This window comes from Idiotropiscis lumnitzeri, chromosome 14, assembly GCF_059441095.1.
Source record: "Idiotropiscis lumnitzeri isolate Australia: NSW breed Sydney's pygmy pipehorse chromosome 14, RoL_Ilum_1.0, whole genome shotgun sequence".
NCBI lineage: Eukaryota > Metazoa > Chordata > Actinopteri > Syngnathiformes > Syngnathidae > Idiotropiscis > Idiotropiscis lumnitzeri.
In genome coordinates this window covers 18,999,394-19,021,339 of record NC_142404.1, presented here as the reverse complement: position 1 = coordinate 19,021,339, position 21,946 = coordinate 18,999,394, and the positions used below count along the sequence as shown (strand labels likewise).

Here is a 21,946-nt window from a genome sequence, read left to right as displayed (position 1 = left end):
CTTGATATTATCGTCACACTCGCGTTAGGTGTAGACGGACGGAGTTGGCAAAAGCAAAAAAAAAAAAAAGAAGAAGAAGAAAAGGACACCATCTAATTGGCGCTGATTTTGGCCATCGGTGTTATTAAAGTAATAACTAATAGTGGTGCTTCAAACCTGAATTGCGGATGTGAGTCCTTGAGACTTTTGTTGGCATGTCCTGTTATGGTAGAAGTGTTCACGAAATTTAGTGTTGATTCATTGAAAGTGGTGTCTGCGATTTATTTGTGTTGTTGTCTTGTCTAACCTGCGAGCGTGCGCAACCGTTTTCACCACGATTGCAAAAAATTTAAAAAAAAAAACATTCCCAAAGTTGACTGCTCCCTATTAACTCTCTAATTTTGGTGTTGGGATTATTCGCTCGATTCTATCCACTGAGGGGAACCCGAAGTTCATCATAGCTGTCGGCACTGCACAATAAATCCAGTGTGATGGATCAAACTTCCAATATTAAATTGCTGAGACGATGACCCAACACACACACACACACACACACACACACACAAAACCATCATCCGCCGCATTTGAGACGCTCGCAGCTAAAGTCAGTTGTTCATATCCTAACAAGGAACGCAAAATCATTTCACGCCATATTAACTGACGAATTGCTTTGTGCCGCGCGTGTCAATCCATTGATTACTTGGATATAGCACATCATGAGTCCAAAGTAAACAAAAAGGATCGCGAGTGGAGATGTCGATGGGGAAATCGATGCAGACTGTGCTCGGCCATTCTTACTCTATGTTATGTGAGAATCCATACACTTTTAGTTTTTTTAAATCTTCAACACTATTGTTGTCCTTCTCATGTGGTCACGTGAGGAGCAGGATTTGGACATAGAAGCAGACAGGAGACGAAAGTTGCGAACTAAGTCTGGTTATAAAAAAAAATTCAAAGCAAAAACAAAGCAGGGCTGGATTCAGAAGACATGAAAGAAAGAAGAAAGCTTGACATACTGACAATGTGTCACTGAGTAACTTGAGCTTTTAAACACTGAGAGGCGTCAGGTCAATGTGACATGATACATGAAAGAGTCATAACACGTCTTGCTAACATGGAACGCTCCGGGATTTTCTCTCTCACCCAGGATGACAAAATAATTTCACAATATATTTTAGAATATCAAATAAAACGCTGAAGAGGCTTAACTGGGGCTACACAGATTTTCGACAGCCTCGCACCGGTGTAGCGCTTGCTAACTTTTCATCCTGATCTAAATATAACTAATAACTAATTTTTGAGTGTGATCAAAAATCATATTATTAAAAGGTTATCAATTTGAACTCATACTTCTGGCACACAAAACCATGTGAATGTTTGTCTGCTTTTATATTGACACAGAAAGTGTAAATGCCTGCTTAACAGGAAACAAGTATAATGAGCACACAAAATACAAATTTAATTTAGTTTAATATCATATCCTTGAACAACCTGGCCGTATAAATGAAGCGCACCTCCGCCAGAAATCCCATCCGTAATTCCTTCTGGACTAGCAAGGTGCGCTCGATTTAATATCCAAAATCAATCGTGTTCACATTATGAATTGCTGTTTTGCGTACGCGTTACGGGCGCACTTTAATTTCGTGGCCACAAGTCAGTAACTTGTAAGCCACAAATGTCTGTGCACTTTGTAGACTGGAATTACGCGTCTGTTAAAAAAAATTGGTATCTATCGCGCTTTGTTGTTGTACAAGTTTGGCCGATCTGCTCTACTCGCTGCTGTAATCAGGAAGTAATGACGCCGTTTTCTCCTGCGCCAACTACGTAACCAGCAGGCCCCGCATCTTGTGTGACGCTGTACATTCTGCGTAATCAGCATTGGTGAATGAGCGTTCATTCCCGCCGCTTGACGTCTTATTTGCGGAAGTTTTTTTTTTTTTTGTACCGAGCGGAGAGGAGCTGCACACGGCACTCGAGTGAGGTAATGACACAAAAAGGCTTTTACTCTCCTCTTCATTCACTCCCACAAACAACATGGATACGAGCGTGTTGCCAGACAGCAGCTCCGATATTCGTCGCATCTCGCCACTTGTTGAAGCGCAACTAGCAAATATTCCGACTGACGATCATGTCGTTTGGGGGCTGCACTCATTTCCTGCGTGCTAGCTCGCATTGCTTGGCTTTTTACGAGCGACTTTTAGCCGTGCTTACGAGGCAGCTTCTCCTCGCCAACGTGAACAAAAGAGGCTGCGTGGAGGAATGTCCTCTTTTGTTTCGGTCACTATCTTCTCCTTTTCTTGTCTGTTGGCTCATATTGGCACTTTTTTTTTTTTTGACGGTGGCATCGAGCGTGTTTATCCTCGCCACGTGCAGCGAACCGAGTCAACGTGTAAATGTTTGCGAGCATCTTGTTTGATGTTTGGTTTTATTTGAACAGTGACAGATTTAATTTATGGACAAAGAAATCTGATGGCACCTCTTTTTTTTTGGGCGGGAAGTAGTCATTCGTCAGGCACGTCAGCTAAACTCTGCCGGTCTATTTAGGGGCCGCATTGACGGTTGCATTTCCACCGCAGTGGCCAATTCACTAACTCGTGGCTAGCAAACTACATTTAGAAAGTGACGCAGCACACACAGACAGACATTTGAAAAGCAATGTTTTCAATCCCAATATGTTCTAAGTCATCCATTGCCAACCATTTCCTTGTTGCTTTCCAGCCGTTTGAAAGCTTTTTGATCTCTCAAACCTCTTTAAATGTGTCATCATGAGCACCAAACCTACCAGGAAAAAAAATTACTTTATATTAGGTTTTTTTCCCAGTCATTAATAAATACTAAGAGTAGAGAGTGTAGAATGTGCTTACCATAATTATTTTTTTTTATCTTAACATTTCTGAAACTGTAAGTTTGATTGTGTGAACATGTAAAAACAAATTGCATGTGAAGTATCAAAGTACACAAGCATCATCTCCACCAAGTGGCAATACAGAAGTGAATGGAAATGAGGGGGGGGGGGGGGTAACGATTGTTAGCATTTTACTAACATCAATTCCTCAAGCAATCTGGAAATTGAGTAGCTCGTTCCAAAATGTTCCAAATCCAATTTGATGTATTCCGAAACCAATTATATTCACCCAAATATGGAAGTTTTTAAAAAAAATTTCCTGATGAGTAAACATTCAGCAAAGATGGAAAAGTCCAGCCTTGCAGTTCATTTTCACTATTTTTTTTTCTTTTTCAAACAATAGAACATATGTTGGCTTCCCTGCAATGCATGATGGGCATAATTTTCGGGTAGGTAGGAAACCAAAATGATAATTTATCTGTAAAACACTCAAATGAATGGATGAAATTGAGTGGGTTCACAAGAACATAATGGTTCCCTTTCAAGACGAAGGCACGCTCTGCTTCCGATTCACATGACTCAACAAAACCCCATTTGCAAGTTTTTGGCATTAACATGATTCAGAGCCCTACATTTTAGTTGTCCAACATTAAAGCTGCTAAAAAGGTCAGTCGGAGTTTGACAAATTCCGACGTTTGGCGACACTCCACACGGCGTGATGTCATTTAATCAAATCCCGGATTACAACTCGACTGCTTATGAATTATAAAAAAATAAGGATCCTTTGTTTAAATTCATGGTCATAACAAGATGCCACCAAAGTTACGTCTATTTAGGAAAATAATTTAAGAAAAATTGTGCTCTATAATATATACCTGATCAGAACCTATCGCAATAACATAATTAAGTAGCATGTAAATAAAACAGTTTGTGCATCATGATTGAACAGCCTTGTCATAAAAGCCACACGCATTCAAAGTCACAGATACTACATGAGGATTGCGCCCCCAAATGGCCAAAAGTAAAAACCTCACATGCAAGTTTTGTATTGGGATAGTCTAATAAGTCCAAATATATTTTTTCCACATTACTGGAAATGTTTGATGGGCCTTAAGTGTAACTTGAAAAGGCCTCATAATGAATGTATTGTGCGTCGCTGTCATGTTGGCTATACTATGGCCATCTTTCTTACTTCCACTCACTCGTGATGTTTGCTCACCACTGACAGCCTGCAGGTGAGCGAAAAGGAAATTCCAACACTTGAGGAGTGCAATAAAGAAAAAGTCATCTGACAGTGTTTTCAAAAAGAATAAACATGCTCTAAAGTCATAGTCCTTAACAATGTACACAATTCACGTCAGTAAGTTTTATATACCTTTAAAAAAAAAAAAAAAGCCCTTGCGGCCCAAACTAGCAAAACTTAGTCTAACGTCAATAGCGCATCATATTAAAGCTGCTACTTAAAAAGCCCATTTTCAAAGCATCTTAATTATTTTCGTAAGTTTCAAGTAAGCGTGTTGTGTGGCGCATCTATTGAGGATCTCTGAGACAGTTTGCGGCTCATTTGGGTAAATTCCGGTATGGGAGCTCGTCAACGTACGAGACCTGGAATTTGTTCACAATGGCCGTCTCAAACCAAAACTTCACGTTGCGTCCTTAAGACTTTTTTTTTGTGCGTCCTCTTGGGACAGAGATGTCCACCCAATTTCAACTCCATTTGTGATTACTGTCCCCAGGTCTGGATTAAAAAAAAAATTTGAATTTGAAGGGAGGCAAATGATTGGTGGTACGCGTACGAAATTGTGCCCGTCAGCCAAGCGAGGCAGCGGTGAATGTTTTGCCAGCTATTTTCCGCCTCACCTCAGCAAAGGTCACAATTGGCGAGCGCTTCGCTATCTGGTAAACATATAGAAGTGTGGAGCAGGCTGCCGGCTTCATTGTTTTTCACACACTGGCGCCAATCTGCTCCGTGTCACAACCTTCCCACACTGCGACTCTTTGATCAAACTAATGCAGTGAAATATGACAGCCCTGCGAGGATTACAATCGTCTTTTTTTTTTTTCCCACGTCTGTCCATGACAGACGTGAGAACTTGCATGACACTTTCACAGGCTGAAATGTGAACTTTGCATTCACATGAAATTATTCGATCATTTTGTTTGGGTGAGGGGGAAAAAAGGCACAAACATAATTGTGATTTCGAAATGAGCCGTCTAGTCAACAAATTGACTTCTGCATTTTTACAGAGGACGTACGACGTAACGCTAAATTCCTTTTCCGTCCGTGTCGGCGTGCGAGTACGAAAACAAGCTGCAAATGCGGCGAGCTTTGCTAATTTCAGCTGTCGTGATCGCCGTTGTTGTAAAAATTTGAAACGTACCACACGACTGGGCAATAATGGCGTCTTTTCCAGCGTACACGACAAATATGAGGAGAAGGTTGCATTTTGTTAAAATGTGACTTTGTTAAACTTGGACTTCAGTATCATAAACCACTTTGTCGTTATCTCTCTCGATTGTTTATCCTGATAAAATGGCTTTTGCTCTTTCAAAGGCTGGGACTTTATTGTCAGTACATTAAGACTTTTTTCTGTTTAAAGAAAAAAAAAATGTCATCGCGACGTTCCAGATTTTCCCTGGAAACTGAAACTAGGCAACTTTTGAATCGTTCAATTGCAATCTGCCTCCATTTTGAGGTGGTCCTTGAACTAATTTTTCTCGCTCCCGGGAACCAAAAAGTTTGAAAACACGTGAAATCGGCTGCGTCCCGTTTGAAATGCCAACGTCACGTCCGGTTGCCACTCTTGCTTCCGCTCCAAATTCAGAGCTTGACAAAGTGTTTTTATACTCTGCGGCGCGTTCGCAAACAATCCAAATTTGCACTTTTATTATCTTTATTATATATTTTATTATTTACAGTTTGAGATTGACTTTGTCAATGTTGTCATTTGTCATTTAAACGTAACAAAAATGCAAAGAAATAAAATTATTTGATTAGGTTATTCTCATGTAAACATGGTCACCTGAGACACACACACCCCCACATGCGCGCACACACACACACACACACACACACACAGTACCTCCCTACGTCCTCAACAAATAAGTTGAGCTTCTGGACTTGAAAGCATTTCGTGGTCTTACCTTGGGCGCAAGGGTGTACATTTGGTTGCGGTGTTTTGTCGAGAGGTAAGTTAGCAGTTATTTTTTTATTTTTTGTGGTTTTTGTTTAACGCTTCTTAAAGTGATTATTCTGTTTACTTACTTCAATTCCTCGTTTGGCCTGATTGCCAAATTTGGCCGTAAACCGTTTCAGTAGCACGTACAAAATAGTCCCACTCAAACAGATGGCTGAATGCAAATCATTTCTGTTCTTCTGGTTTGTCGCTGGTGAAAGAATAAAAGGAGTGCGAAAGGGGAAAAAAAGTTTTGTTTTTTTTAAGTACCTGCCTGCTCATCCATGTTACAAACAATGGAATTTTAAACTTTATCATATTTGTGGCTGGTCAGTCTTCATTCTGGTTCCCTTTTTCTCTTATTTAAGAATTTTGTTAACTGACCCATCTTCATTAAAAAACAAAAAAAAAAGTATTTCCGAATTTTTTTAATGCCTTTCTGCCAACGTGAATCTCTTTGCGCTCATCGTGTGCAAGGGTCTTGATCACAAAACACGACGACCAATAAATTCGAATATCATCGAAAAGTTCATTTATTTCAAATCAACACGTTGCACATTTATTGAAAGTCGCCTTTTAACGTCAAAAGGTTTTCGTCAAAATGAAAATCATTCATCAGTGTACATTACAGTTCTCTTTTTTTTCAAACTGAGTTGCATGAAATAATCGGAAACCTGCTCAAGCGGTTGAGCCGACAAAATGGCGTCCAGTTGCCGTAAATGTGAAGCGTCATTCCGTGCCATTCCGGCGCTTTCGGTTTCCCAGCCCGTTTTCCTGCGCTCACATGCTTGATACTGACACGAGAAACAAACCAATTGGTCATGTGAGAATCATGAAGCAGCTTTTCCCTTCTGGGAGAAATAACTGGAATCCCGCTGCCGTCGCTGACCTGGAATTGACACGGGCACTGCCGCAAAAAAAAAAAAAAGGCTTTTACTGCTTTACGTTTAATCGTTTGAGAGACGTAAATAAAAGGGCAAACAGTCCACATTTTTTTAATTTTATTTAACATTCTGAGCACTCATAAAAAATCCATTACTGGGGCATAATTTTTTTTTTTTTGAAACGTGTCAAACGACCATTGACTTTGCATCGTTGGACAGATTCGTTATTGTAAAATGAGTCGTTGTTTTGATGAATTCAGAGGGAAAAAATAGCTTGAAACATTACCTTGAGTTTCTCTTTGATGAATGGACGTTACACAAAGGTTGGCTTGTTGTGTTGGTTGTCCGTTTACCATTTCTACCCCCTCAAGTCCACAAGGCTTCAATGCAGCTAGCACGTGTTCGCTTTTACCGTTCCACAAGTTGCTCAAAGTCAGAAGGTCACCGTGTGGCCACCGAACGAGCGCTCGCTTCATTTGGAAGTGCCAGCCGGGCACCGAGCGAACCCTCGATGGAATTCGTTTTGGTCTCATTAGCTTATGAAGAAACATTAGCAATTTCAAACACATGGCTACTTAATTTGAGTCGATGCAAGGCAACCTATGAAAAACGATAACTCAACTAGTATCATTAACAGCTGTTTTATTCGTATTTTTTTTTTTTTTTTCAGAGTGCAGCTTTGAGAAGAGCTGGAAAAGCCCCTCAAATTGCAACATCAGAACGGGGGGGTCCCAAAAAGAAGAAAGAATATTCACGTGAGTTACCATTGGATTCTTTTCGCAGCGTAATATCCCCGACATTGAAAAGTTTCTTGAAATAGAGTACAGTGAACCGCCGCGTATTCCAGGAAAGGAAGAATCGGTGTCAATGAAGTCATCCCGTCGTCTTTATATATTGGGGGGGGCGCCATGTTTCGTCTGCATTTTTCGTTGGACGATACGGAGAGTTTTTGCCTTGCCGAGTGGCAAATTCAAACGGAAGCTAATAACAACCGAGGTTTTTGTTATCGCTTGACAATCGTTTGCGACGGCAAAATATACACTTTTTCTGCACCAAATAATCTCAGCGAAAGTCAGACATTTTGGTTTGAATCCAACATTTTGGCCCAATTCCAGGCATCGTACTACAAACAACTCAGACTGGTGATTCAGTTTTTTTTTTTGTTGTTTTTTTTTTTTAAACTTTTTTCCTCTTTTTTGTCAGTGACTAGTTGCGGTATAGCAACCAAAATTCCACATTTGCAGCCCACAAATATCCACAATACAAATCAAATGACATCTCGTTTTTTGTTTTTTTTCCTGCTCCCTCCTCTAAGTTGACAAGTCCGTTGTAATCAAGCAAACAAAGTCGGGCTCTGTGCGTGCTTAGAGGGTGTGATCTTGTTTTACACGGCCCTATCAGCAGTGAGGTTCATAGGTCACCGCCGTCTTGTGTTTATAAACACTGCGGACAGGCATGAAGTAGGTTTCTGGCCACGCTTTATGCGGAACTTTTGGTCCGAGTCGACGTCGCTTGTAATTTCACACCTTTCATTCAACGAGCTGAAGAGGTAAGTAGCTCCTCGTCCGTTTCCTTCATGCACTTTTATTTGAGATTGTAAACCGCTGCCGCTGCCGCCGCCGCACACGAGTCAACTCAACTCTATTTGACATTATTGGAAACAATTTGTAGCACTCACAAGGACATTTACATCCCATTATCTTTTCACACGCATTGCAAATTGAAAAAAAAAAAAAAGCCAACCATAGCATAAATGCGTATTTCATTGTCGCTTTACAACTATTCTCCCATCTTGTATTGGGCGGAGGAAGTCCAGAAGGAGACAATAGTCAGGAACTGATAAAGTGCTGATGTCGTTTGCTGGTTGATGGAAAAGTGGCTTATCTGATATCAGTGATTTGAAAGAAAGACAGAAAAGAGACGGGGTCAATTAGGCAAAAAAAAAAAAAAAATGACAAGGCAAGAATGGATGATTGAAATGTGCCATGTGAATATTTCCTGTGAAAAGACGTCTTAATGTCGCCTTTTCGTGTGAAAATGTCTTCAGCATTGTTGAGGTGCAAAATAGTGCAAACAACATTGCTGATATTTCAGACTCTTTGACTACTTTTATTTTGTACTATAATTAGATTTTATTTTGAAGTGAAGAACGCATTGAATGGAAACACGTTATTTCCCCAAACATTTCAAAATGTGGGTGACAGGTTAGCACGTCCGCCTCACAGTTAAAAGGTGCCGGGTTCGATCCCGAGCTCTGGCCTTCCTGTTTGCGGTTTACATGTTCTCCCCGTGCCTGCGTGGATTTTCTCCGGGTACTTCGCTTTCCTCCCACATTCCAAAAACATTCATGCACGCTCAAAATTTTCCCTCGGTGTGATTGTGAATGTGAGTGTGGCCTGCGATTGGCTGGCAACCAGTCCAGGGTGTAACCCCGCCTACTGCCCGAAGACGGCTGCCGTCGGCTCCGGAACGCCCGAGAACCTCGCGAGTTAGGAGAAGCGGCTTTGTTGATGGATGGATTTCAAAATCGATTTCAGAGCTCAAATTGTAATTCTATGAAACGCGTCAGAATTCGATACGAGCTCGTTCCTTTTGTGAATTTTGTGTAAGCTTGATCAAGACGCTTTGCTTTCTGCATGCCAACAACCTGTGTTTGGCGCGTGCCAGCCGCAACGCTCATCCGACATCCGATTTCGTGGTCATCCCCACTTCCAGCATTCTTGCGTCCGCCACCCCTCGGGCTTCACTGGAGACCTTATGAGGATCATTTGACTGCGCCGATATTGCCGCTTCGGGCTTTTTTGGCGTGGGGAGAATGAGTGATTTGTTGCTCATCTCTCTCAAGACTCGATTGTCTTCCAGAAGTCTTGTCTTGCTTATTGGATGCGTAATTCTCAGAGCAAGGATGCAATGTGGACCGTTTGAATATTGCATCCGTTTGCGGCGTGCCGGCGCCTTCTTTGCTCCGTTTTCCTGAATTTTCTTGTGTTACGAACGCAGCTTGTGCTTGATGTCAATCGTTGCGTCACAACGACTCAAAATATCTTTAGTGAACTTTTTGAGTTAGTTGACACTGACCTCGTCACCGTCTCTATTTCTTTCTTTGTGCCGAGTAATCTCGAGGCCCGAATAATTCTGTACGGAGGAGGTCCATTTGAACTCTGCAAAAATGAACTTTGGCAACCGAGGTGAGGAAAGAAAGACGAGTGGACGGAATAGGCAATTAAAAGCACCGGGGTTATTTGAGTTCAGTTGCTACGGCCGCGACGTAACCCGACTTTTATGAGAGTTGTAGTCATCGCTTAAGGTTGCTCACAAAATGTGTGGGTGAGTTGAAGACATTTTTAATTCAAACCAATCAAAAAAAAAATGTTTTTGTTTTTTGCAGGGGAACTGAAATCGGGCAGAATGCGAGTCCACGTGCACACCAGATTTTGTTTCCTGTGTGTGCTCACCTTCCTCTACCATCAGTCCAGCCACTGTCACGGCGACGGCCACCATCCGCCGCACCGCGGTCATCACCATGGCAACCACACCCACAATGACCTGCAGATTTCCGAGGCTCCGTATGTGAGAAGAGCTTCGCCGACCGCAGAGTCGGCGCATCCGAGCGGGACGTCTTTAGAGGAAGAGCAGCACTTCTACATCGAGCAGTTATTCAGGCGCTATGGCCAAAAGAACCGGCTCGATTTCCAAGGATTTCAGAGTCTCCTGGTGAGCTTGGGCCTGGGCGAGGTCAAAGTGGTCGACGTGGATCACGAGGATCTCGGGCACGACCACGTCGCTCATCTCGACATTCTCGACGTGCAGGAGGGCCTCCATTCGCACGGCCACGACCGCGCGCATCACGATCCCAGCTCGCACGCGCCGCACACGGAGCAAGGGCCCACGCCTTGCAGCCCGCTCGCCGCCGCCAGCGCACCTCTCGGAACATCGGGAGAGCACACCCGTAGACATCATCACGATCACCATCATGAAGCCGAGCATAGCCACGATCATGCTGAAGACGGCGGCCAACATTCTGAACGTGCTCAAACCGGCACAGATTTGCCTCCCGCCGGCCGGGAACATCCGTCTTCGTCCCAGATGGACTTGCAGTCTTCTTCTGCCCCCACAGACACTAAACACAAGACAAGAAAGCCGCGAAGAGTCCGAGGACAACGAGGGCAAAACAAAACCCTCTCATCGACACCAGCCCTGGCTGAAAACCACGACCACAAAAACGGAGTCGATCACGGTCACGATCACGATCACGATCACGGTCACGATCACGGTCACGATCACAATCACGGACATTCTCATAAACACAAACGAGAAGCCCCGGGCGCCCACGACACCGCCACAGTCGCAGGCCCCGTTCTGTCTGGACACGCCGGTTTGACTCACCAACATGAGGAGGTAGCGCCCCAAAATACACTCCACAAATGATTCGCGTCAAAGATGCATGAAGTTGGTTTGCATGCTCAAGAATGAATAGGCAGACTATTTCATGTGCTTTCAACTTTTAAAGTCTTAAAGGAGACACAAATGAAAATAGTTTCAAGTTGTCTTTTATTATTAAATTAAAAAAAAAAAAAAAGTGACCTCAAACTTAATGAATTGTCTTTTCCCTCATGTAGGCAACAAATTCAACTGAGCGACATGCGACGTTTTTCTGACGCTAATGCTAATCTGGACATCAAACAAAAACCAAATGTAGCTTTGCTTCACTTTTTGATTCGACGTGACCGTTGCAGAGCTTCACCCGCCTAGCTGCCAAGTCACGTGCAGACAACATGAAGTAGCATTTGCCCATGCAAATATCTTACGGAACTGGAAGTCGTGCATATTGTCTGGCGAACATTTTCAGAACAAAAGATTTGCTTGTTTTTTCCAATTTAAGGCTTCAAAAGTCAATTCCCCCCAATATGCCACTCACCCCCTGCGATGTCTCCCTTCTCCTGTCCCAGTGTTTGAACCTGACCCAGCTCCTCCACTACTACGGGCTGAGTCCCGACTCCCTCATCTCTCCGAGCCAGTTCACCTATCTGTGCCCCGCCCTGCTGTACCAGATAGACAGTCGGGTGTGCATCCGCCATTACCACCAGATGGACGTGGAACAGGAAGCCTTGGACAATATCAGTTCTGGTAAGAGCCGAGCGCTGCATCGATCGGGCTCGCTCGAGCAGTCGCGTCGATGCGATTGACGGTAAAAGCCGTCAAAAGCCTTCCGGCTGAAGCGTCGCGCCGCTCGAGGTGGCGGACGGCATAACACACACTTTGCTTTGGAGTGCACTCACTCTGAATAAGAAGGGCAGGAGATGTCAAGTCTCGTCACGCACTTGAATGGGTTCAGGTTCTATCAACTTGAGCTCACCGCTATTTGATTCTCTCAACTCAAAAGAGCTTTTTATCTTTTTTTTTTTCAAGCCGAATCCTGCTTTATTCTTCTCACTTAACTGTACTTTAAAACTGCATCTTATCTTGAGACCAAATCTATGTCACAAATGCAGGTCGTCAGAGTTTATTAATTAAAAGCAGCGCCATAAAGGAGATAAACAACCGGACAAGAGAAGCGGCACGTGATTCTTGCGTGTGAGCTCGTCACTCGTGTCAGTAAACGCTCTGACAACGCAGGGCAAGATACGAGCGAGTTGATCGCGTCACGTCCGCCGGCACGTTTGCTCTTCCGTCCAGTCAATCGTCTCATGGTGATTGAATTATTTGTTGTGACTTGAGTGATGAAGCAGAAAGCCGTTCTGTTTCCATGCAACTGCTAAAATAAATAAGCACCAAAAGCAGGAATTAAAAAAGCGCACACGACTTTTCAAAGCTGAAATGGAAAAAAAACACTCAAGAGAGGCGTGGAGCAGTTGCAATTTTCCTTGTCGCATCCTCGTAGGTTATTGAGCTGAAAGGAGCAACACTGCCCCCTTGTGTTGTGGAGGCATCCATTACGTGACCTGAAGTCAATTTCCGGTCTGGCCTCTTATATTATCGTAAAAGACGATGACGCAAATGCTGCCTCTATGAAAACAGTCCTCTGGCGTCCATGGCCACGATTTTGTGAATGTCACAAATTCCTAACGGTCACGCTGGGGAATTTATGAAATGTGGATAACGCCACAATCCCATAAATTGCTTCCAGGAGCTTTCCGTAAAGCTACAGTAGAATTAACAAAAGTTTTTTTTGCTCATTTGTGGTGAGGTTAACTGTTGAAATGCAAAAAAAACAAAACGTATTTTGTGCATTTCGGTTGCAGTTTCGAACCGCCTTTGTTAGCAGCCGTGACAGTCTGGGGAAGGTTTGTCTCCTCTTTCCAAACTGCACACAGAGGCCTTTGAGAAGGAAGATGATGATGTTGTTTTGAGTTAATTAGTTACAGGATGGAGAACAATGTTCATGAAGTCATAAAGTTTGCTGCAATTTGAACGATTCACAAAATCTGCATGCCGGTTGCGACCGCAGCGGAAATCAATTCTCTTAGCTGATTAATCGGGTAGGAAAGAAAAAGAGTACATTGATTAAAATCATTTTTGCTGCTTTAATGCTGATAACATCAAAGAAGAGAATATTTGTTTAACTTTATCATAAATTGGCAAGCTCAAAACCACTGATTAATTTGTCTTTTGGTTTAAGTCACACACAATGCAGTAAATGAGTTGCATGTCCCGGGAAAATACTCAATATGTCTTCCGTTTGCATGATGACTACGCGTACAACTAAGGAAAACCTTTTCCGACTCTTTTAGCGACATGTCGTCGGCGAAGATCGAAAATGCACGTTCAAAAAAAGCATTGTACTTTGGAGGTGCCTGTTTGAAAGATGGAAATGTTAACAAGGAAGATGGTCCGAGCCAGTCGGGAAGGGCGAAAATTGGGCCTCGTTAGCGGAAAAGCCAGAAAGGCCGTGGCAAGATTCATCCATCGGCATGGCGATGCGCCACGGGGGCTTTCTTGCGTTTGCCTCCTGCCGCCATCTGCGGGCTAGCCGGGAAAACGTGCAGTCCCGAATGCCTCTTCATGCGCTGAGCCAATTAGGCGCGCTTAAGTGAGTCGTGATTGGAGACAGGATGTGGACCGCGGCATCGACGCCGCCACCTGCTGGAAAACAAAATTCACGCGCGGTATGGAAACTCGCAGCCGCATGTGCGGCTAATGAGATAGAGATGTGGACGAGCCGCGTCGAGCGTGACGGCGCGCTCGGATCACATTGGCCTCGCGGTCAACTGGAGCTTGTCTCGGCTTTTCCAAGCCGCACCCAAAACTGCGGCAACAATAAAAGGAGAAAAGTGAGAATTTCTCCTCCCTAACGACGAGGCGGACTCGTAAACGTGGACGCGCTCTGCCGCCCTCTCAAGGGATTGTCCGACTTTTATGAGCAGCGCAACTTTTGCAACATCAAGACAAGTTTTAAGAGGCGGACAACGTCAGCGGCCGCCGCTCGGCCGCTCGATGTGTTTTGGAGCCGTTGGGCCTCACTTCACGTTGCTTTTCGTGACGCATCAACAAAGCATCAAAGGCGACTCGGACCGGCATCAAGTTGCGATGGTGGAAACTTTGTGCGATCGTCGTATTGAAATTGCAGCTCTAAAATGTGTTTCGGAATTATTTGGGGAAATAATTTTTTTTTTTTCTGCTGAATGTGACGAAAGTCCGCCGAGAGGCCTCAAGACTTCAGCAAAGATATTTGGTGTCGTTCATCTCCGCTGCATTCATGAGTCTCCCGTGAACTTTGAGCGAGCATTGACATTGACGTAAATGCCCCCCCCCCCTTTTTTTGGGGGGGGGTGACCGTGAGCGAGTGGTCTACCACATGGCAGCCCCCCCACAAGTGTCAGCGGGATCAACGCCTGCCAAGACGCGCTCGTGCCTGTTTTGCCGTTTCTTTCCAAATGTTTCTTAAATCCGACAGCTGCTTAATGAGACGGTGACGGCTTGATTCCGTCTCTCCAAAGAGAATTCCGTCGCGCGTAAGACACATCGTCTGCTCACAAACGTCCCCACCTGGGGTCCATTCGACAAGGAGAGGCGGAGCCAGTGCCATTTTTGCACTGATTAGGGATTTCATTTTTTTGGAGAGACGCATCCTTGAATGCAAGGCAGTCCAACTTGCAAGAAGACGACCGTATCATCTTGCAAAGCTTTGTCTAGCGTCAAGCTGGCACGGCACGATTGCGACTCAAAAATATTTAAGCCGAGAAAAGAAAAAACATTTGAAGGTATTTGCGTGCCATTGAAGCGAAACGGGCTGACATTTTTTCTGCTAAATGAACACATAAAAATCTCAACACGTTTCTGAGCGGGACGAACAGTTTAGCCGATTTTGCTTGTCCGTCGTCCGTCCGCGACCTTTGCACCCTTCCGACATCGTCCCGCCAGTGTTGTTCATGAAATGATCAGCCCGGGTCCCGGTCTGCCTTTGACTGCACTTCCGTCGTTGCATTTTACCGTTAGCATTCAGTTGGCCTCAAACTTGCGTTTTTTCTTTGCGAACGCTCGTCGACTGGCAGCCGTTGGCGCGCATTCCACGCGCGCCGCGTTTCGGTCGATAAAAGCCCATGGGCAAATGTCACTGGTGACGGTTTAGCAAACACACCGGCACTGGTGTGACATTGAATTTCATCCTACATTAAACATTTTGTCCCCTGTGACCAAAAAGTCACTTTGGCCTTGCGCTCTTTTGACACTTTTTAAATGATGGCGCGGCGTTCAGTGTGAATGTGCTGAAATGGCGTTTTCAAGTTTCTTACTTTGGGCCGCGTGTCATCACCAGGTTAGGCGGATTGAAAAGCCTCAAAGGGAGCACTTTGCCGCTTTCAGGCGTCGGGAGAAAAAGAGTAGCAGAAAAGAGCAAGCAAGGACTCGGCGTCCGCTGTTGTCTTGATTTTTTTATTTTTTTTTTGTGGGCAGTGTGGACGTGGGTGTGGGGCTTCGTGTCCATCACCATCATCAGCCTGCTGTCTCTGCTGGGAGTTGTTCTGGTGCCCATCCTCAAGCAGTCCTGCTTCAAGTTCCTGCTCACCTTCCTGGTGGCGCTGGCTGTGGGCACCCTCAGCGGCGACGCCCTCCTTCACCTTCTGCCTCACGTGAGTCAATCGGAAAACACACAAAACACTTTGGGGGGGGTGAACTCAAACTATTTCCATTTGAGGCCTCAAATCAAACTGGATCGTTTTAGGCTTGAAAGACTCAATGGCATGCCTGTTGGGATTCAAAATTCATGTGAATTTAATTAAGAAAATTTCCCCAAAGAAATCAAGCTTGTGTGCTATCAGTTATGTTTTTGAAAGATTTTTTTTTTTTTTGTGATGTGCGCACAAACCTGGCAAATGATCAATGTGCCATGACGCGGCGTTTCGAGGCCACGGATGAAGCGAGTATGGCCGAATAATACGTTTGCATTCAAAGATCGTCTTTGATCACATTGAGAAAAAGCGAATGACAAGATTAGAGGCAACAATGTTAACGTGATCCTTGGAAGTTAGGAGAGCTTGCGGCCTTGATTTTTGACAGGCGCGCTGCATCGCAAGCGTTTGCTTTCTTTTGTCTCCAGTCTCAAGGGCAGCACGACCACGAGCACGATCACGAGCACGGCGGCGGCGGCGGCGGCGATCTGGCCAGTGACTTTGATGGAGTGTGGAAGGGCCTGACGGCGCTGGCCGGCATTTACCTCCTCTTCATTTTCGAGCATTGTATCGGCATGTTTAAGCACTACAAGGATCGAAGGGTGAGACCAAACGCCAACTGGCTCCAGACGGATTACGCTGGCGCAGATTTTCTTGCCACACTTTGAAGGCTGGGCCATTAAAAATCATCGGCGGGAATAAAAATGTCCATTACTGCATTTTGTCTCAAGTAACTGTACTTTACTTGAGTATTTATCTTTACTTTGCTGTCTGATTATGAAAATAGATTTCTGCATTTTCTGCTCTTATCAAAATCTGATTGGAAGGGGGGCAAAATTCTGCAAAAGTAAATTTTCAGTTTGGAAAAGTAAAATTCAATTTTCACTTTTCCGAGAGGGATGCATCACAGTTCCTCCTTTTTGACTTAAGAACTTGAATCAATCAAATTTGTGCTTGTGCTGAAGTCGCGACTTTTTTTGTTGTTGTTGGAAGGCTGCGAAAAAAGCGAGCGAGGAGGGCAAGATTGGCAGGAAGTTGTCCGATCACAAATTAAATCGCCGCTCCGACGCTGAATGGGTGCACCTGAGGACGCTCGGCGACGGTGAGTAGCGCTCGGTCCGACGTTGGCCTGGTCCCGCCCGCCACTCATGACATCGCCGTGGCGTTTTAGACCCCGACGGCAGCGGCGTCTCGTGCGACAACGAGCACAACGACACGCAGCTCACGGAGTTGGCGCCGCCCGACTCGCCCACCACCAAGACGCCGCTGAAACCCGACGGCCGCCGGTCGCCCGAGAAGGTCAACGGGCGCAAGACAGAGCAGCCCGGCCACGCCCACTCCCACGGCGGCCACTGCCACTCGGATCAGGAGATGAAGGACGCCGGAATCGCCAGCATCGCCTGGATGGTCATCATGGGCGACGGCATGCATAACTTCAGCGATGGGCTGGCCATCGGTACGAGCCAACGTTGCCGCTTTCCTGGCCAGTCGTGACGACGGAGATGCGAGCCACAACTATAGAAAGCGGGGACGGCCTACAGCAACTCATCGCATCGCGTTGCTCTGAATGATTGAAACAAAAAAATGCAAAATGTGAACTCTCCTAAAATCGTCCAACAACCCGGGCTAATTTATGCATCAAGCAGCCGTCGAGAATGTTGCCATTCAGTTTCTCGCGGGAGAACCGCAAATTTTGCTAAAAATAAGGAAAAATTCGCTTCAGAGAAGGTCAAAGAAAGTTGAGCCGCAAAAGGTTGGAGCGCATTTTGAGTTCATCCTGAAACAAAAAAGCGAAAACTTTTTGTTTGGCTCGAAGAATGAGCGCCGACGTTTGCGTTGAAATCAGACGCGAGCCACAAAATGTCCTGCAGGCTGCCACGATTAAAAGTCCAAAAGGCGCGCAACAGCGCGAGCAACCACTTTGTCGCCGTCTTGTCTTGGAATCCAATTTGCCTTCGGGCGTCGCTGACATTGTGAACTTTGTGCTTTTCAGGCGCAGCGTTCAGCGCAAACCTCACAGGAGGCATCAGTACTTCCGTGGCGGTTTTCTGCCACGAACTACCTCACGAACTCGGTAAGTGGCGCACGCCAGCAAGTCCAAACCAAACACGTCGTTGGACGAGATGCTTTTTTCAACTTTTTCATTCCTAATGCCCTTTAGGAGTGTGTTTGTTTTTTTTTCAGTTGTAAATTAGTGGTAAGATTTCAAAGAGCTCCTTGGAAAACGGATTCCTCTGTAAATTGTCACGACGAGAGAGGATGGCCTCGTGTTTTCACGGCAGGCACTCCATGAATCCAGATGTCGAACGCCAGTAGCGTCTCAAGCTTATTATTTTTTTTTTCCCACCTCCGATTGGCCGCCGGGCAAAAAAAAGCAAAAGGCAAAAAGACGCCCATCGGAGGCTTCTTCAACCACCCGGGTGAAACGAATTAGCGGCCAGGGATGACTTTTTTTTTTTTTTTAATTGCGGCGGAGGACTCGGGCGGCTCGGCAAGTGAGGAGGGCAAGAAAAGGCGAGCCGAGGTTTTGATTGGCAGCTGACAGCGGAGGGCTCATTTATTCACGCTGAGAATTAGCAAGAAAAAGAGGCCACTTGTCACACGCGGTGAGGCAAATGTAGGCCGCCGCTGAGACGCGGCTAAAGTCGGCTCACGTGCGTAATCATGAGCGCAATGTTAGGAGGAGGAGGAGGCGGCTCAGGTGGGAGAGCGCTGAGGAGTCTTTGCCGCCGAAAAGCCCCTCCGTGAAACAAATGGGCCATTTATTCTCCTTTCTCGGGTGAATTTCGTGACCGAACGTGAGGTCGCGACACTTGAAGCGGTGTGCCTCATGTGACATCACGCACGTGGCCCCGCCCCTTTTCATTGAAGCAACTCTAAACACTTCATTCCGTTCCGCAGAAATTGAGCGCGCAGCTTTTGATTGTGTTTGCGTTTTCAGGTGACTTTGCGGTGCTGCTGAAGGCGGGCATGTCGGTGAAGCAGGCCATCGTGTACAACCTGCTGTCGGCGCTCATGGCCTACGTGGGAATGCTGATCGGCACCGCCGTGGGCCAGTACACGCACAACGTCACCAGCTGGATCTTCGCCATCACGGCCGGAATGTTCCTCTACGTGGCGCTGGTGGATATGGTAAGAAGACGCTCGATGCACGCCACCCTCAAGAACGGCGCAAAGTTGTCTTCTTGCACATCAGCGCGTGCAACATGAGTTGCTTTCACGCCCAAAACACGAGAAAATGATCTTTTTGCCAGAAGAAATATGTCAAGCGAATTTTGCCAAGCGTCATCTTATTTCCCGTCCGTGACACGAACGTTCAAATTGGACAAATATTTTGCCCGCTCGCTCAACCCGTTTGCGCCGATGGAGTGCCGCGTGAATTTGTTCGCATGCTAACGGCCACCTGCTTCTCGGCAGCTGCCCGAGTTGCTCCACGGCGACAGCGAAGTGCACAAGCGCTGCCAGCTGGGACACTTTATCCTGCAGAACTTGGGAATGCTGACCGGCTTCGGCATCATGCTGCTCATCGCCATCTTCGAGGACCGCATCGTCTTCGACTTTGGCTTTTGAAACGACGCCAGCGGGGAAACGAAGCGCGGAGCTTTTCAGTATTCTTCTTCTTGGCGTCGCTTTCATGACCTCAATGTCATTTGTCACGTTTATTCGTCTTCCGTCAAAACATTACTCCCGAAAGCACAAGTGAGCCGCCTACCCAGATTGGGGCAAAGCGTTGAGCTCCTCTGAAACTTGTTTTGGCAGCTCTTAAGCTGCCGCGTCAAAGCAAGCGCGGATCTTAAAAGTGCAAAGGTCGTTTTGGGGGCTTCTACGTGCCTGAACGCTCAACATTTTGTCCCTCCTTCATGTCAAAATTGACCTGACCTATTTTCGAGGCCCTCCACGAGGACACGCCCCTTCCGAACTTGCTCACTAGCGCCCCCTGCATAGATTGATTGCCAAGTCAGACTTTTCGATTTCAAGCGGCCATTTTGAGGGCGGACCGTTCGCCGATGCCTGTCCTGCGCCATCCTTTGTGGCTCCGTATTTGAAAATCATTTTTGTCTTTCGTCCCAACAACTGCGAGACGCGTTTGTCACCGCTCTTTGTCCTTTTTTCCATTTTTTATTTTTATTTTTGGGGGGCCCCGGTTGCACTTAAAGCCACACGCCACCCCTGCCAAAGTATGTTGGACGATTGCCCAGAAAATGGACGCCGTTCATGTTTGTGTTACTGTAGTTAGCAATGAGCTGATGATGGCGAGCTACAAGAGACCTTTCTCGAGTCTTATCCGTTTTTTTTGTTCTGTTTTGTCTTTTTTTGGGGTGCGTTAAATTTAGTTTACACTCAGTGGTACTTTGGCGTAGTTTTTACTTTTTGGAATCGTGCAAGACAACATGTAACTCGCCAACAAAGTTTGGGTTTTGTCAAACAACGTAAGGATGTTTTTTGGGGGTTTTTTGCGCGGCGTCGGCGTCCAATCATTACTCTCCCGTGAAAAAGCGTTTCCCTCCACGTAAGATTCTCCGTGTCTTTCTGCATGTACTGTTAATTGTGACGTAAGCAACCAATGACAACACTTTCACGCTGTAGTTTATTGGCACCAAAAAGTCATTCGTTTGCATCGCTGGCATGAGCTCTAAAAGTTTTTCCAAAATTATTTCAAACGTCAGGCTCAACTCAGTTTAACTTTGCAACATAAAATTTGCTCTGCGTGTCTTCGCTCATTTTCAGAAATCTTTTAAAAGCCAACTTGTTCTTGATTTTTTTGTTGTTGTTGTTGAAAATGAAGCTCCTTAACAACATGAAATTTGCTCAGCATGTTTTTCATGATGGGCGACTAAAAAGTGGGAGTCGTCGTAAAACGTAATCATGTGAACAAAAAAGGTGCTTGGGCTCGTCAAACCACTCGATGACGTCATGAATGTTTCAATGAAGGCTTGTCACTGAGCAGCTCGCGGAATATTTTCACAACAAGTAGTGCACTGGCGCCTCGAGAGTTGAGTTTCCCGACCCACCAATTTTTGTTTTTTTTAGACATGCGCTGTCGTTCTTGTGAGAATAAATCTAAGATACGAGCGTCATATGGTGACGGCAAACTCAACTCACTTCTCAGCAATTTTTCCCAAAAGAAAAAAACGACTTGGCGCTCCTTCTTGCCTCTCCCGCTTCCGAGTTGACGAAACTAAACTAAACATGCATTTCAAACCACCGCAGAACTTTGCCTTCGGATGCTCCGCTAGCTTCATGCTAACAACCAATGAAAATCGACATTGCCGCGTTATAACAACGCATATTTGACCACAAATGATGCAGCTACACATGTAGATGGACAAGACTCACAGGCGTGTTTGGCAACCTCTGCAAAGAACAATTTAACTGCTGTACTATTTAGCAGAGACCATCTCCATGTGCAGTATTTCCCTCCGTCTGCATTATGCTGCCCCCAGGTGGTCATCGTGCGCACATGAGAAGGAGCAGCGCAATTGAACTGAAGCCACAAAGTGGCAAAAAAAAAAAAAAGTTTACTTTTACATTCCATATGATGATGTCATGACTGTTTTTATGCTTGCTTTTTTTCTCTTTTCAAAACACTTTGCCTTTAGTCGTTTGTTCAACGGGGAAAGATGATTTGCCTTGCAAGTGTTGACTTCCGAGCATGTTCGCGGAACAAATTCCGCTCGCGTCTCAAAGCAGCACTTCTCAGTCATCCTCACCGCCGAGCAAACAAAATCTTCTTGTGGCCCCCTTGGCGCAATCTCCTTTGCTTGCAAGTCCGGCATTGTGCGTGAGGTGCGGGGGGGCTTTTGGGGGGCAACGGTGTCCAATCTTGATGAGCCAAACTTTGGAACCGCAGTGGCTGGTGCTTGACGTCTCCGCCCGGTCATCTTCCTCTCCGTCGACATTCCGTTGCTGGTTTTGTTGCTCAGGGGCGAAGCTACAGCTGCGAGAACTTGTGTG

General features: G+C 45.5%; 1 protein-coding gene across 1 annotated transcript; it reads left to right on the top strand.

The window, feature by feature from the left end:
- The first annotated feature begins 1,845 nt into the window (after positions 1-1,845).
- On the top strand, positions 1,846-20,430 carry LOC148323897 (zinc transporter ZIP10-like). Its single transcript, XM_088315647.1, has 11 exons — positions 1,846-1,960; positions 7,555-7,639; positions 10,273-11,282; positions 11,834-12,011; positions 15,777-15,952; positions 16,420-16,593; positions 16,985-17,093; positions 17,163-17,447; positions 17,985-18,065; positions 18,933-19,123; positions 19,409-20,430. Exons 1-11 carry the CDS (start codon positions 1,865-1,867, stop codon positions 19,559-19,561), a joined length of 2,538 nt encoding a protein of 845 aa, XP_088171773.1. The 5' UTR covers positions 1,846-1,864; the 3' UTR covers positions 19,562-20,430.
- Positions 20,431-21,946: the final 1,516 nt, after the last annotated feature.